This window comes from Nothoprocta perdicaria, unplaced genomic scaffold (assembly GCF_003342845.1).
Source record: "Nothoprocta perdicaria isolate Ctin4 unplaced genomic scaffold, notPer1 scaffold_76, whole genome shotgun sequence".
In the NCBI taxonomy this organism is placed as follows: Eukaryota; Metazoa; Chordata; class Aves; order Tinamiformes; family Tinamidae; genus Nothoprocta; species Nothoprocta perdicaria.
In genome coordinates this window covers 1,747,276-1,763,286 of record NW_020456043.1, presented here as the reverse complement: position 1 = coordinate 1,763,286, position 16,011 = coordinate 1,747,276, and the positions used below count along the sequence as shown (strand labels likewise).

The 16,011-nt window shown below is 59.4% G+C and overlaps 1 protein-coding gene across 3 annotated transcripts in view; it reads right to left on the bottom strand.

The window, feature by feature from the left end:
• Nucleotides 1-1,511: 1,511 nt before the first annotated feature.
• TRIM9 (tripartite motif containing 9) overlaps nucleotides 1,512-16,011 on the bottom strand; it is a 37,585-nt gene continuing 23,085 nt past the window's right edge. The window contains exons 6-13 of one of the 3 annotated variants that reach the window (XM_026051531.1): nucleotides 14,561-14,718; nucleotides 13,033-13,171; nucleotides 8,011-8,199; nucleotides 5,796-5,837; nucleotides 5,113-5,136; nucleotides 3,744-4,047; nucleotides 2,180-2,342; nucleotides 1,512-1,693 (exon numbers count right to left, since the gene is read on the bottom strand). In XM_026051531.1, the coding sequence (XP_025907316.1) occupies nucleotides 1,631-1,693; nucleotides 2,180-2,342; nucleotides 3,744-4,047; nucleotides 5,113-5,136; nucleotides 5,796-5,837; nucleotides 8,011-8,199; nucleotides 13,033-13,171; nucleotides 14,561-14,718 (1,082 nt within the window). In that variant the 3' untranslated portion in view covers nucleotides 1,512-1,630. The remainder of the gene's footprint in view (nucleotides 1,694-2,179; nucleotides 2,343-3,743; nucleotides 4,048-5,112; nucleotides 5,137-5,795; nucleotides 5,838-8,010; nucleotides 8,200-13,032; nucleotides 13,172-14,560; nucleotides 14,719-16,011) is intronic. The other 2 variants (XM_026051532.1, XM_026051533.1) reach the window with 2 other exon arrangements.

Here is a 16,011-nt window from a genome sequence, read left to right as displayed (position 1 = left end):
CAGCGGCTCCCCGAGCGCGACGCTGCAGGGAGGCGACCGGCAGCCGGTGGCTGCACCGTTAAACAGAGGAGCGACACCGCTGTAAGGGTCTCGGAGCGGCTACATCCCCCCTGGAGCAGCGCGCAGGCCCGTCCTGAGCCGGCCGGTGTCCCGGATGGAGGCATCACCCCGCAGCCAGCCTGCCGCTGCGTGTCCGGGAGCGCGGGAGAYGACTTCCCGCATGCATGTCCCAAAGGCTGCCCCTCGGGAAAAGGACGAGCAGCAGCCGGAGCCATTAATGCAATTAATGCACACGCTCCCTGCAGCGGCGTTTTGCTTTAGCCCTGGACTCAATCCCATAATGAGCTCAGCGGCCTGGCCTGGGGCGCTTGCAAACCTCCTCGGCCAGCCCAGGGGTGCGTTTCCCTCCCGCCCCGCAGCTGGCCGGTATCTCCTCCCCGTCCCCGGGACCCCACAGAGGTGCAGAGACGCTCGGCAGAGCCCGGCCACCCTCTTGTAAAAGTCCTTTATTGGAACAGCGAACATGACACTGGGTGTAGTAGAGCGGCCGCGCGCAGCTGTCCCGGCGCTACAGTGGGACGACGGGTTACAAGTCACTAGGGGTCTAATAAGCACCATGAACATCATCGAGGACTGGAAGGAGGGCTGAGAAACGAGTCCCGAGCGAGGCGGCCGCTGCGGCGGCTCCGCGGAGCTGCCGGCGTCGTCCCGCAACGCGGCGCCGCGAGCCCGGCCCGCGGCCACGGACCACATAGCACCCATTCAATAAATTAGGTAAACTCGGCGCTGGAGCAGGGGGGCCGGCCGGGGCCGCTCGGGCACGGGGCAGGACGGGCGCTCGCACCAGGCTCGTCCCCTCGGCTCCGGGAGCGCGGCCGGGCGAGACACGAGGGCGAAGCAAAGCGAGGGGCACGCGCATGCAGCCCGCGCCGGCCCGGGCGGCTCCCTCGCGTCCCGGGAAAAAAAGGACACTATCAGGTAGTAGTTAAGGCTAGATTTTTTGTTTGTTTGTTTGTTTTTCAATATAGATATACGGCAACTCTAAAAAAATAAACGCTAATCTGCACGGCCCCGCGGCGCACGGCTGCGGCGATGGGCAGCCGGGGAGCCGGGCGCGAGGGGCCGGGAGCGCCCGGTCCCCATGGGCAGCGCTGGGGTCGCAGGGCAGGACCGAGCGTGGGGAGCTCGTCCCGCCGAGCACACGGCGACGGCGATGGGTGCCCCGGACTCGCCCGGGAGCCACATCCACGGCGGCGGCTGCTGGCGAGCGGGCGGCGGGGAGGGAAGGGGCTGCACCGAGGGACCCGGCGCTCTCCTCAAACCCAAACTGCACCCCCCCCCCGAAAAAAAACCCCAAATAAATAAAACCGAACCTAAAAGCGGACACAGAGCAATATCTCAGGCTACCTAGGTACTTCATCAGCCAAAAGAGCTAAACGGCGAAGCGGACACACACAGGACGGCGCTGGCGGGGCTGCGGGCGCCCGGCGGGGCGGCCAGGAGCCCAAAGCTGCTGCTTTCCCTTCTGCTTCCCCCCGCTCTCCAGCCAGGCCGAGCGCAGGTCTCGCAGCTCCTCGGCGCGGCGCTTCCCGACGCTGGGAATGTCCGGGGGAGGCGGCRGCCCCGCTCCCTACGGCACCGCCGAGCGGGACGTGTAGAACTCGGGCACGGGCAGCCCCGTGTGCAGCGTCACCTGCAGCGACAGCCGGGTTAGCGGCACCCCCTTGCACCCAACGCGCAGAAAACCCTCCCAAAATACACTGGKTTTCCCCATCTGATTTAAAGTCATTTTAATTACTCTTATACCTCTAAAGGTTAATGAGAGAACCGTCTTTCTTGGCTGTTCTCAGCCTCCCATAGGATGTCCCTGTTCCCTGGGAATTTGGGGCACTCTCTTGCTATGGGGCTGTCACAGAGCAGAGGGGCTCTATAAACACGCTCCTCTCTTCAGGTGATACCAAGAATGGCGGTAGAAATTAAACCCGTCAAGGGGCAGGACATTTTCGCTGTCCCGAATGAGCACACAGGCACTAAARGCAGAGCGAGGCGGGTTTGCAACGGGCCCATGAGCCGGGGCGCAGGGCCGGCTTCGCGATGCCCGTTTCCAGCACGGCTGCCCCAGGGGCAGCAGCCGCGGAGGTGGCACCGGCCCTTCCTCCCCGTGTGCCCGAGCACCCACCTGCACGTTCCTGTTGAGGCTCACGGCGGGGAAGAAGAGGCCCTCCAGGTTCTCAAAGGCCACGGGCCCTTGCTGGTCCTCGTTGATGGAGAAGGTCAGGGTTCTCCTGGTGAGATCGAGCAGCACTCCCACCGTGGCGCCTTTCGTTATCCCRCCCTCGGTTCTGCAGGGGCGAGAAGAAAATGAGGGCATCTCCGTGGCCTCACACCCGTCCCACCACCCTGCCAGGGCACGGACGGATCTGCAGCTACCGCAGCCCTGTGCCCGGCACACGCAGCCTGCACAGGATGGACACGTGGGGAGGCAGCGGCCGCGCTGCAGCCCCTGCGCGTCTCGGGCTGCYCGTGCTCCAGGGCAGCGCTCACGGGTCCCCCCTGCTCGGCTGAGCTGTGCAGGAGACGATGGGCTCAATCCATGGGCTCCTCCATCACTGCAAAACTGCAGGTGGAAGAGGAGTCTGYGGGAGCCTGTCTGGTGGAGAAGGGAGTAGGAATCCCCGCATGGAGAGCAGCGAAGCCAGGGTCTCTCCAACAGGAACCTCTGGGTGAGTAGCTCCGGGTCTAACACGGGGGCTCTGCTGTCCCCCAAAGCATCCCTCTGACACAGGCACCTCCTCTTAAAGGTTTACAACGCTGAACTTCACACGTTACATAGGAGCCCAAGTATGACCCAAACCCAGCACAGCCGGCCCTGGGGTGGCCAGCATTTTGTGCAAGATGCTCCTGCATCTCCAGGATGAGTTTAGATGAGTTTAGTCCCCCTGGCTCTGCAGATACCTTCGTGATGAGCTGGGGACATGAAGGATGACAAAATGGGCAGGGAGAGGAGCTGTAAACCTGCTCCTGCACCTGAAGAAGGTCAATACCCAAGTGACCACGGGCTTCAAAGCCCTCAGACCCACTGGCCCATGGGGAAGGYGAGAACTAGCAGCGGCACAAGGATAGATCACARSATGGCTGAGGTTGGAAGGGACCCCCAGGGATCCCCCAGCGCAGCCCCTGCTCCMGCAGGGACACCCAGAGCACGGGGCACSCGGGCGCATCCAGGCGCCTTGGGAAGATCTGCAGAGCAGGAGCCTCCGCAGCCTCCCTGGGCAGCCTGGGCCAGGGCTCGGGCACCCTCACACCAAACAAGTTCTTCCTCACGGCCACAYGGAGCTGCCTGGGCTTCACCTTGTCCCCACTGCCCCTTGTCCTGSCACTGGCCACCACCCAGAAGAGTTTGGCCCCTTCCTCCCTCCATCCTCCCCTCAGGTGTTTGTCCATGTTGATCAGATCCCTCTCCCCCTTCTCTCCTCCAGGCTCAACAGGCCCCGCTCGCTCGGCATTTCCTCACAAACGCAGAGCACGTTTCTCCCGCACACGCTCCAGCTGCTCCCATTTYGCATCCATGCACGCGGAGCCAGCACGGGAACAACCCCGCGTGCCGGGACGCAGGAGCGGGAGCCGCTCACGGCCACGCAGGGCCTGTCCCGTGTCCCGTGGCTGCTGCCACGAGGGGTCCGAGCAACGGGAGGCCGCGCGGAGCCGCCTCTCCGGGACAGCACCCAGCRCAGGGGACCCACCTGTTGGTGTGCGAGTTGTTGTGCATGAACCAGCTCCGGTTGTTGTCCACGTACATGGCCCAGGCCTTGTCATCCTTGCCCAGCATGGCATCCTTGAGCACGTCAATGCGCGCCACGCCGAAGGCCGGGTCAGGGTGGTTATCGTAACGATCGATCGACAGCTCCCAGTAGTGGAGCCCCTTGGAAAAGCCCGTTTTCCCCAGCACAACCCTGTCGTCATAGCTGTTGCAGGTGACAGTCAGGTTGTCATTGGAAAAGATGATGTCGGCGTGCGCAGAGGAAGGATCGAAGGAGAACCAAGCAACTGGAACACACAAGTGAGAGCGGGTTAGCACCGGCGCGACCAGCAGCAGCGGCGCGGGCTCCATGCAGGGCCCGGCCGCAGCCACCGCTGCTGCTCCGGGGACAGGGACACCCGCCGGGATCGCGGGAAGCTCCAGCCGGGATCACGGGAGGCTCTGGCCGGGATCAGGGGTGGGTGCCGGAGGCTCCGGTCCTGCCGAGCGCCCCTGGCGCTGCCGCCTGCCCTCTGTGCACGCAGGGACTTGGCACCCGCCGTCCCTTSCCGCACGTCCGTCTCAGCTGAGCTCTGTGATCCTTACAACTCCTGGAATTTGGTCCCATCGGGAGGAGGCTCAGCCCTCCAGGTGCCCGCGCAGTGTCAGTATTAAGGCTGACTCACAAAATCTCAGAGGGGTTGAGGTTGGAAGGGACCTCTAGAGCTCATCTAGTCCAACCCCCTGCACACGCAGGGATCCCTGGAGCAGGAATACCTGGAGCAGGGATACTTGGAGCACGGGGCACAGGGCTCCTGGGGGCCGGTGTGGGAAGGGGGCTGAGGACGAGCGGGAGGACGGCGTCGGGGCGCTGCAGGGCTCGCAGCTCYGGCACCGCTCTGCGTTTACGGAGCYGGGATGCAACGCCCAGGAAGCTCCCTAGGGAGCAACCGGCCACTCGTAATGCACAGCTCCAGTCATGGGAACACTGGCTCCGGCTCCTGGGAAGCCCGGGAAAGGCTCCTGCAGCCTGGYGGCCCCACACAGCTGCTGGCTCTAGTCCATGGGATGCGGTTACTGCCAACGGGACAGGCACCGGGCCCTGCTCCGGACACAGAGGCACGGGGCTCCACAAGGCACCATCCGACTTCCCCGGGTGGTTTCCTCCAGTGGCCAGTGAAATCCAATGGCCAATCCAGTGAAATCCAGCGGCCAATGTGGCACTGGCACCCAAGGCGCTCATGCCTGCCAGGGGAAACACGCCTTGGAAAACAGGAACACCGGTGAGACGCACGGCTCGCTCCCTCGGCCCGCCTCACAACACGGCTCGCATGCACCGGCGCGCTCGGGACGCGCGGGAAGGGCTTCCGTACCTGCCACCATCTTTTTAATGTCAACTGTTGTCATTCCAGCGAAAGGCGTGCGGGGGAGAAAACAGGCGGTCAAGTCGGCATTCAGGAAAAGGAAGGGGAGGTGGGTTTGCTGCCCGCTTCTCCGGCGGGCGCTTGGGTCTTTGGGCATTTTGCAGACATCTGAGGAGGGGTTTCCCATCTGGGGAGCAGCCTGTGGCCACAGCGGGATGCGCTATCCAAGGCACGGGAATGAGCAGGCCTGGTTTGCAGGCTGCYGGGGACGGCTGGGGGAAATGCAGGTCTCGGCTCCCGATTATCAGGATTATCAGTCCCGATAATCGACTGATCGGGGGCCTGGGCTGCAGAAATGCATCTACCAGGGGTGCTCCCCGGAGCTGCAGGGAGCCCCGTCACCCACCGGGCGCCTGGCAAATGCCCAAGTGCCCTGAGTGAACCGGGTACCCACTGCGCGGCGTGGAAGGGCCCGCTCCTAATTACGGGGGCTTTTCCACGGCACTGACTTCAGGCTTCTCTTAGGAAGCGCAAAGGGGACAAGGGGAATGACCCAGGGAATGACACAGCCACCGCAGTGGCGTCCTGGAGGGCCCGGCATTGGGACATGTGCAGGGGATCGCCAAGGGAAAGATGCAATAAAAAGAACAACATAGGAGTAGGGGCCACTAAATCATAATAAATATACTTGCCTAATTGAGAGTAAGGCGTTGCTTGTGTGTCAAAAGTGCATCCTACAAAGAGATACTACATTTCACACATCAAAGCTAAGAAAGGACACCCGTGCTCCTGAAACCCGCTCCTGGGCACCCAGCCGCCGGCGAAGCACCCGGCGCCACCGCAGGCCTCATTCCCTAAGGGCCGAGGAGCTGCAAATACGGCCCTTGACTTGAGGTGCTGACTGGTGGGCTGCTTGAAATATCCGTCTTTCATGGCCAGGCACGGCTAGAGCCCTCCAGAGCACGAAATTGGATTGCTCTAAGCTCGGGATTGGAGTTTCCTCCAGGAAAGAGGCAGCAACTCTTAGCTATGCCACAGTATTTTGGCTACTTGGTAGCTATTCTCTAGATTTAGAGAATAAAGGCAAAGGGATGCACCAAATGGAGTAGCCACCGGTGTCTCGTGTGGGCTGGGGACCACCTGGTTATCCAGGGCAGCCTCCCTGCAGCGCCAGGGGTCTGGGCAAGAGGAGGGAAGCAGCCGGGCTGGGGGCTGCGCGGGTTTTCCGGGGTTATCAGTGTTGTAAATTAACCTTACACTTAATTAGGCTGCCCAGGCTCTCCASCAGGACGAGCCCTGCCCAGGGTCCCTCCAAGCCCCCGGCAGGAACTGCAGGGCCGTGTGGCTGCAGGATGCACCGGGGTCCGGTCCTCATCCCGGGACTGCTCCATATCCCGGCTGCGCCTGCAAACGCCTCCCGGCAGCACCAACCGCAGCCAGGGCCACTTGCCAGAGCTCGTCCTTGCAGGAGGGGACGGGGCATGAAGCCCACGCTGGCCCTGCACGGAAGACCCGGCCAGGGCACCTGCAGAGGATGCTGCTCTTTAAAGAGCTCCTGTCTAATTTGGTGATTGTGTCTAATGGGTCAGAAACCCCCTGCGTGTGGGGTTTGCGGAGGCCGTTTTAATGAATAGGCCCCTTGTCAAGGAGCGGTTTCCAAGGCCTTGGTGCTTCGCCGGGGCTGTCGAGCGGCACGGAGGGGTGGGCAGGCGCGGGAGCCGCCCAGGGACACGCTCCGCACACGGGCACTGCTCGGAGCGGCGCAGGCGGCTCGGACACTGCGAACAAGGGAGGCGACGTCCGGGGACGAAACAGAGTTCAAGCCATCAGCGCACAGCGGCACAATGAGAGAGAACATGGAAAGCACAGRGAAAAGGAAGTTGCTGACGGAGGGCAGCGCCCCCGGTTATTCTGGCAATGCTCATGCTGCGGCATTCCTCATTCCGGGTTACATGGCATGGAAAGAAATCGGGGACCCCCATTCTTCCTGGGCTTACACCAGAGCGAGGCGCGCGTCACTCCATTGCGCCCATGGAGTGGTGTAAATCCAGCGTGGCGGAAGAATCAGGGCCCAGGATCGTTAGCGGCAGAAGRTGCGCAAAGGCTGGTTAGAAAAGAGCAGCTCCGCGCGACGTGCCGGGCCCGGCGCTCCGTCGCCGGCTGCCCCGCGGGGTCGCTGGCTCTGCGGGCGCTGCCCACGTCCCGCCTGGGCGCCCTGAGGCCAGCAAAGCCCAGCGTCGCTTCCCGATGGATACGGGGTGGCCGGAGCGGCTTCCGCTGCGCCCGTGGGTGCTGCTCCACGAGCCGAGCTCGAAGCTGCGGCGACGGCAGCCTGCGTCCCCGGCGTCTCAAGGGGCAGCAGGCCTGTGCTCGGGAGGCTTACAGTCTTAGGTCAGACCTTGCTAGGCTTGCTTCTCTCTGCTGGGTCTAGCTTTAATTGGGCGAGCTCGTTTCACAGAGCAGAAGCGCACGGCAGAGGCTGCGCAGGGAGAGCCAACGGCCAGAACGTCCCCCGCGTTTCTCCCAGGTCGGGGCTGCACGTCCGACTGCGTCTAAACACAGGATCAGCAGCGCCTCCGGATGGGGAATCTGCTCTGCTGGCGGGACGGGCAAAATAGTTTGGGCCATGGCAGCGCTGGTGCCAAAATGCCAATAAGGATGTGGCGCTGGAAAGAAGAGCGCTGCCGCAAGGGGCGGCCGGTCACCCCTCTCCCGTGCTGGTGCACACAGACGAACACGGCACGGAGCTGCCCCGCCGGCGGCAGGAGCAGCCACCGACACACACAACGAGGTGCCGCCGCCACCCGCGTGCCATGGGGAAAACAAACAACGCGACAGAACACACAGATACTCCGGAGATGCCGGGAAGCACGGACCAAGAGGAAGCGCCCAAGGGGCTCCGCTCACCGGCTGAATTCAGGGACTGTAAGGAAGAGTGCAAGCTCAGCTGGTGGGCCGAAGATCTTAGCTCAAAGTAGGATCTCCCCGGAAAGCTGGGTTGCAGGTTAAGGGTGGAGGAGAAAGGACTCATCCTACGGAGCTGCAATCTTTCCAAAGGCACTGGGAAAGGGAGGCTCTGCTCTTCTGGCTGCGTGTCTAAACGTAAGATCAAGGCAAACTAGAGATCAGAAGGGGGCTCGCGCGGGCCTGGCCCGTGACACTGTCAGCAAACAAACACATTTGCAGCTTCCACAATATCCAGAAACAAATCCAAAAGGCTTTTCCTTAACACAAGCCTGGCGACTCTTCACGGTATTGAAACGCACCTAAAAAAATGCACAGGTTACCATACATGCTTCCCATTTTTCTTTAATAAAAGCCTCGTACCTTCTTTGTGCACAACATATCGGCATAAAGGCTGGACGCGGATTTGGCCAGCGAGCTGGTCATTCTGCCCGGGTGTGTTGCAGGACTGTGCTAAATGGCATTACCCTACGCACCACCAAGCACCCACCTTCCTCAAAGGCTGTTCAGGATGTTGTGTTCCTGGTATCTCTTTGTACCTGTTAAAACACATCTGAGCCTTACAATGAGAATTTAACCCATGTGAGTCACAGCAAAACATCAGACTAGAGGGAACCTCCTGGGTCATCGAACGTCCCCCATGTCACAGCTCCCTCCGGAATTCCGTCTCTAGCCTTTGTCAAGTTGTGTTTTATCATGAAAATGCAGAATCCACCATCTTCCACACAGGAAAATCAGATAAGCTCCCAGGCACTATATTCCCAGCCTTCCTGTCTTAGCTGTAATCATGGACTTGAGCGGAAAATCATGTTTAATCACATAAAGGAAAATCTCTCTTTGCACAGTGGGTTGTAACTCTGGACCTTACTGCTGCAGGAGGCTGTGGATGCAAGGAGTATCAGCGGGTTCAGGAATGGGTTTGAAACTCTGCTGCACAGCAGGTCACCAAGCAGAGTGCTGGCCTGGGTAGGGATGTGCCCTCTAACATCAAGTGAGAGGAGCAGACCCTAACTGGTGTCTCCTGCTCCATCTGCTCAGCTGAGTGAGGTCAGTGGGCTCAACAGACCCCCTGGTCCGGGCCAGCAGGATGACCCTTGTGTTCCTATTGCTCTCTGCAATGTAATTTTCCCTTGTGTCGTTCAGCCCTTTCCAGCTCGTGGTGGTGAACAAGCCTGGTTGCTGTTGAAGGTCACTCCACAGCTCTAGGTGACTAAGATGAGCCCTGGGTGACAGATTGGGTATTTCACAGCTTGGGAAGGACCCTGGAAGAAGAGAAAAGCTTCTGGTGCTTGACCAGTCTGCAGAAGGCCTCTCAAACTGTGGTGCCCAAGCATCTCCATCCCAGGCGGCTGGCAGAAACAGCTGGTTTTGAGAGGTTGGCAGAAGCTTAGGAACTTGAGAGAGGCGCCAGCAGGGACACACTGTGAGAATCCAGGTGTCCCTCTGTTTTTCTTTGCTCCCAGAACTCTCAGGTTTGTATCTCACCAAAGGCAGCACCTGAAAACAAGAAGCCAAAACCCCCAAACTCTGCAGCCATGCTCAGAGCTGGAGAGCCGGAGTGGCTGAGGGAATGATGAGGGACTCCAAGCTCCTACCTCACACCCAGACAACACTGTAGCCAGAGTGTCCTCTGGCTTCAACAGCCAGGCTCTGTGGCATGATGCTTGCAATCTGCTGCTGACCATGCTCTGCCTGCTTAGAGAAAGGCTTTGAGGGCCCGTCCCAAGAGCTGCTGAGCCTGGAGACCATCCACTCGCAGAGAGGGTCCAAGTGGGACCTTCAAGATCCTGGGGATCATCTGTTCCAAAACGCAGGATCTGGGGAGTGCCAGCAGCTGCTCCTTCCCCAGCTGCTGCTTTCCTGCTTTTCACCCGCATCTCTGCTGCTGGTTCTTGGTGGGCTTGTGTTGGGCAAGTGGGAATCTCCTGGAAGCGGCTGTTGGCATCTCAGTGTGAGCAGCCTGACGGGGCCAGGGCTTTCAGCCAGACCTCTCGGGCTGCCCTCGCTGCGGCCAAACAAGCACCAAGGAGGCTCCGCTCTGGGGAGAAGGAAGCCAGAGAAGTGCTGCCAGGAACAGTGCTCGGGACTGCGTCCAAAGGCAGCATGAGACTGGCCAGAGGCTGGGAAACCTGGCAGATGAAGAAAGACCAAGAGAGATGGGGCTGTCGAGTCTAGGGGAGAAGAGACAAGAGACCTGAGGTCTCCTGGGGACGAGGGCAGCCACGCAGTGTTGTCACCAGCTGCTGGTGCCTTGGGACTGAAAATAATATGACATCTGCCAAGGAGATGACAAGCAATAGGTAAGGGCCATCACCGTGGGCTCTTAATGCCATTTGGACGGGCAGATGATGAAGATCTTCATCTTGGGGAAGCCTAGAGCTGCAGAGAGCGCAGCAGGTGGGACCGGCTCGCTGGCAAAGCCCTTCTCCCTGCCGGCAGCCATCTCGCCCCTTGCCCTGCTGGTGGCACCAAGCATCTGCTTCGGGAGTGAACTGTGATCTCCTCACCTGGAAAATGCAGTTTCCTGTGTGACGAGCAGGAAGATAGCTGCTCTGCTGCAGGCTGGGATGGTGCTCGGCAGATGACCTCTCTAGGGACAGCCCCAGGCTGCCTGGCTGCTCAGCTGGGGAGGACTATGGAGAAAAGCCTGAAGTCCCCAGGATACAATTTTGCATTTTTCCAATCCCTGCTCTCAGATGCTGAGGACTTGTGAGATGCTTCACGGTCCTCCATGCTCTACAGTGCATTTCACTCCTCACAGGAGGCAAACGAAAGATCCCAGTTAACTTCCACAGAGGCTGGATGGGGATTTCGTGTGCTAGGACTGGAGGCCAGCTCTTAAAAATACACAGAATTTCTCATAGCTGCTCACAAAGGGACGGTCAAGTTTAGAAGGATATTCTCTTGGTATTGAGTCTTCCTCTTGTTTCATCCCCTCCTCCTCTCTTACACAAGCACTTTGCAGCAAGCTGTAGAGTGCTGTAGTGCTGCTGAACACAGTGCACTTAAGACCTAATGCTGCTATATATTCCAAAAATAAAAGCCTGACCAGAGAGTGATGTGCAAGGCAGCTCCATTCAGCAGGTCCCTCGGATACCCAGAAGCTGCACACGGATGTCATTGACTGCACTTTGGGTGCAGAAAGCTCTGCCTGCCTCCGAGAGCTGAAAATGCCTCTGGTTTATTTGACTTTCTTTTTTTTTTCCATGCTGCAATAACAACTGTAAAAGCCCACTCAGTGAAAACACTGAGTGCAGCAACCTTTTGTTCAATGCATGAAGGAATAAGTTTTGTTGTGGGAAGTCTGTTTCCTGGCCCAGCTCATACACATGGCTCCGAGGGCAATCCAGGCTGCTGGGTCCATCTCATCTCATGGGGTGCTTCATGGGACATCATCTCATGGGGTGCTTCAATACATACTTGGGAACTGCACGAGAGGTGGGCTTGGAATGACAGTGAAAACATCTAGCGAGAGCAAGGCAGAGCTGGAACACACAGGGAACCCCTGCCAAGGCCTGGTTTGGACTATTTAAAACCTTGCCARTTTTGACTAGGAAGCTGTGTCTCAAATGCAGCTTATGAGGCACAAATCAGAAGAGAAACAAAAGCTCTGTTATCTCCTGCAGAGCCAGGGAGTGACGTTTGGGAGAAGTGCTGACCTTCAGGCTTGGGCAGCTGCCCTGGCCATCCCGGAGCAGCCYGGGCTTGGGCTGTCCGGCTTCTGGAACTTCAGGGCTGCCTTGAAGCTGGTGCTCAGCTTTGCAAAGCCTCACCCAGCTCCCACCTGGGTTTCATACGGTCTCCGTGGCCTGAGTTTTCAACAGAGAACCCATTGTTTTCTCCTTTCTCAAAGCCACCAAAGCTGCTCTACAGCAAGCAGGAACTCACCTGCTTTCTGCCCTACCAAAAGCCTCACGAATCCTGTTCACTCTCTTCTGACCCCAACCTGTATCTGCTGGCAAGAGCTCTGGGCTGAAGGAGCACGATGTCGCTCGAGAGTCATTTCTGAGCCTTGGCTTTACAAGCCAGGTCTTAYTATGCTGGAATCCAACAAAATGTTGACGTGGTTTAGAAAACAGAGAGATTTTAGTCTGGAATTTATGGAAAAAAATAATTCCTGTAGATGTGGGGAATGCCTGGGAAAGGATTCTTCTCCTGATAATAACTTTAATGGGGGGCTGTGGTGGGGATGTGCTGTGGTGGGGATGATTCCCCTTTCCACAGCTGAATTCCCCTCTGCTTCCCGCCTCACTGCTCTGTACCAGCCTCACCACTCTCRACCTGCGTGTCAGAATCAAGCCAATTTGCCACGATGGATTAAGCATCTGATGTGACAAATGCACTTAAAGCCGGGCAGGGAGACTGCCCCGCGGCCTGTAACAGGTTGGTTGGCATTCTAACCGAGCACCTGCTGGCAGAGGAGCAATCGGCTCTGCTGACAAGGCTGGCACACCCTGCCGTCCACGTGCTTCCACAGTCCCTCTGATCTCTCTCACCCGATCCGAGGGCTTAAGGAGACACCGTACGGCTACGTCGTAGCGCAGCTGCACACAGTGTGCAGCCGATGACCCTCGGTAAATGAGGGGATTTGCTGTCAGCCGTTCTGTTTATTTATTTATTTTTAAAGGGAATTAGCAGAGAGGCCTGAGCTTCCCCCGCACGTAATRTAAGTCAGTGTAAATCTCTTGTAAAACCCTGCTGGAACCGCATCTCCAACACCTCTCACTGCACCCAGCTGGCTCCTCCCCACACGTTTTCTGCCAAGAAAAGGGGCGAGAGAGGGAAACGCTGACACTGTTCACGGCTCCTGGCATAACCTGCGCCCTTCCCCTCGGCGCTGGCATCGCTGCTGTGATTGCTCGGGCAGGAGAGGGGCAGCAGAGCGGCTCCCTCGGGTGCAGGGCAAAGCTGGGGGTGCCGCGTGGCCCCCCGCACGCGAGCGCGGCGCCGGGCGCAGTGCCTTACCCTCGGAGGTCTGCAGCACCAGGGTCTTGCTGTAGGGGCTGACGCCCGTCTTGTTGAAGGCCTTGACGCGGGCGCTGTAGGTGCTGTTGAAGTGCAGCCCGTCCACGGTGCACATGGTCTCCTTGCCCACGTACACCTCCTGCAAGGCAAAGCAGAGCGACGCGCCGTGAGCCCCTGCATCCCACCCTGCTCCTGCATCCCACCCTGCTCCTGCATCCCACCCAAACCCGCCCCAGGCACCTCTTCTCAGCCTCAGTCTGGTTCTGGCGCCCGCCCAAGCGAGTTTCTCTTGGCTGCATTGAGGCAATGTGAGGTGTTGGTTCTTGTGCCTGCTCTCAGTGGATGTGAACACGCCAGGATAATTATCAGCATGTCGGATCCGAGAAGAATCAGACCTTAATTGTGTAATTACAGCAACTGAAAAGCCCCCAGGCCTTAAGCACCTCCGCTTGCTGGCAGCTGGCACACTCCGAGTCTTCCAGGGGATTAGCACACCTCGCACGAAATACTTAGCAACTTTAAATGACTTTAAATGTCTTCTTTGCATTTGCAAATAACGTGGGCCACCGGGAAGGCACTTAACAGAAATGCTCCCTCCCCAGATAACCTCGTCCCAAAAAGCAGCGTGCAGCTTGCTGGCCCCATCAGCTTCCCTGAGCACCCCAGCAGCCACATGCCTCGTGGCACTGCGCAGGGAAGGACCTGCAAGAGCTGGGGACTCTTTGGTCACTTCRTGGCAGGGCAACATCCACATTAGCGTCCCTCAGGCAACGAGGTGACAGTGTCCTCTGTTCCCAGCAAAAGCTGGAGGGCTCAGTGCTCACATGAGGCTCCTGGTACAAGAAGCAACACTCAGCGCAGGTCAATCCTGCACTCAGGAATGATGGGGAGCGAAAGGTGGATACGCCAGGGTTCTCAGTTCGGGTGTTTCACTGCAGCACTGAGTCACTTGGCATCAGCCTGGGGCTTGGAGAGCTGTGGCCCCACAAGAAGACCTTCCTGGCTGGTGATCTGCACTGCTGGAGCCTCCTTCTCACTGCAAGCAGCACCTCTCCCTGCAAAGCATTCCAGCTACGGATACGGATGCGGAGCTGCCTGAGCCGAGAGAGCCCCAAGCCCTCACTGAGCTCTCAGGAGCTCGTGCCAAGGGCCCTTGGGATGGACCACAGGACAACTCTACCAATGTCAGTCATGAGGCTGCGAGCAGCTAAGATGGGATGGGAGGAYGAACAGGGGCAGATACTGCATGAGGGCTGTCCAGAAAAGGGGGCACCTCCTGAAGTRTGGGGCACTGCCTGAGGCCTCCCCACAGGCTAATGTAGCTGGCTCACCCTTCAGCAACCTCTTAGGAGCCTCCCACATGTGGGAAGGGAAGGAAATCTGGGCTTGAGCCCAGGCCCATGAGCTATTGCCAAGCACAGAGCACACGCTTGCACTGTGCCCGTCAACATGGGTCTGCTCTGCAGGTCCCGAGGCAGGAGCTCTGCCRGCACCACGAGTGGCTTCTGTGGGTGCTCCGAGCACCTACCCTGAACTGGCCACCGTTGCCGTCGTCGAGCTCCAGGATGTAGCCTTCCACCTGCACCGTTGACAGCGGCGGCTGCTTCCAGGACAAGGTGGCACTGTTGTTGTGGGTGCAACACTCTTCCAGCTGCAGGATTGGGGGTGCCGGCACTGGAGAGGAAACTAAACACAAATTAGTGTAACCCTGGCTGCTAGGATCACATAGCAGGAGTGGGGAGACCGCAGCTACGTGCAGGCTTCTTGAGGAGCATGGAGGATGTGTTTAGCACCTCAGTGCCAAGCCAAAACTGCACAAGGGATGCAGCTGCGATCTCATGGGCATGGAGGCATGGAGGAAGCAAATAGGACCCTTCTCCAAGCAAGCTGYACCTCACCCCTGCTGCCTGGGGAAGCTGAGATTTCCCCTGAGCTTCTCTGCTTTCTGCCTGTTTTCTTTCTGGTACTTTACTGAGAAATTTGGCAGCTGARCAAGATACCCAGTGCCCAACAAGTCCTTGGCCAAAGCCAGCCTCAGCGCAGTGAAGCTCTCCAGACATCCTCTGCAGAGTGGGCAGCAACAGTATTGGCACCACCAGCCCCTAAGCGATGCTTGTCCTTACCTGTAAGCCCTGGAGCAGTGCAGCTCTGCCCGTCACCCCGGGCTGGTTCTTCAGCAGCAACGCCGATGCTGAAGGGCACCCCGTGGAGGGCCGAGGAGCAGGGGAATTGCCAGGTGCCCCCCTGCCCCGGCAGAGCCCCCGCTAAGCAGCACGAAGCCGAGCCCTGCAGCCTGGTGGGGATGTTCCCGTCCCCCTTGCAGGCACAGGTACAAGGGAAGCATTGCGGGAGCCATCCTGGCACGTGTGGCAGCACCTTTGTGCTGCATGTGTGGGGCACAGTCGCCCCGGGCCCCCCAGCTGTGTCTAAAGGCAGGAGCAGAGGGGCTGCAGAGGCTGCGGGTGCTGATGCATCGAGGTGCACAGTAGTTTGTGCATGGCAGGCTGTGCACGGGAGGCTGTGCACGGCAGGCTGTGCACGGCAGGCTGTGCACGGCAGGCTGTGCAGGGCAGGCTGTGCATGGCAGGCTGTGCACAGGAGGCTGTGCAGGGCAGGCTGTGCAGGGCAGGCTGTGCACAGCAGGCTGTGCACGTCAGGCTGTGCAGGGCAGCCTGTGCATGGCAGGCTGTGCATGTCAGGCTGTGCATGGCAGGCTGTGCACGGGAGGCTGTGCATGTCAGGCTGTGCACAGGAGTCTGTGCAGGGCAGGCTGTGCACGGCAGGCTGTGCACGGCAGGCTGTGCATGTCAGGCTGTGCAGGGCAGCCTGTGCAGGGCAGGCTGTGCAGGGCAGGCTGTGCAGGGCAGCCTGTGCAGGGCAGGCTGTGCACGTCAGGCTGTGCAGGGCAGGCTGTGCACGTCAGGCTGTGCACGGCAGGCTGTGCACGGCAGGCTGTGCGTGGCAGCCTGTGCACGGCAG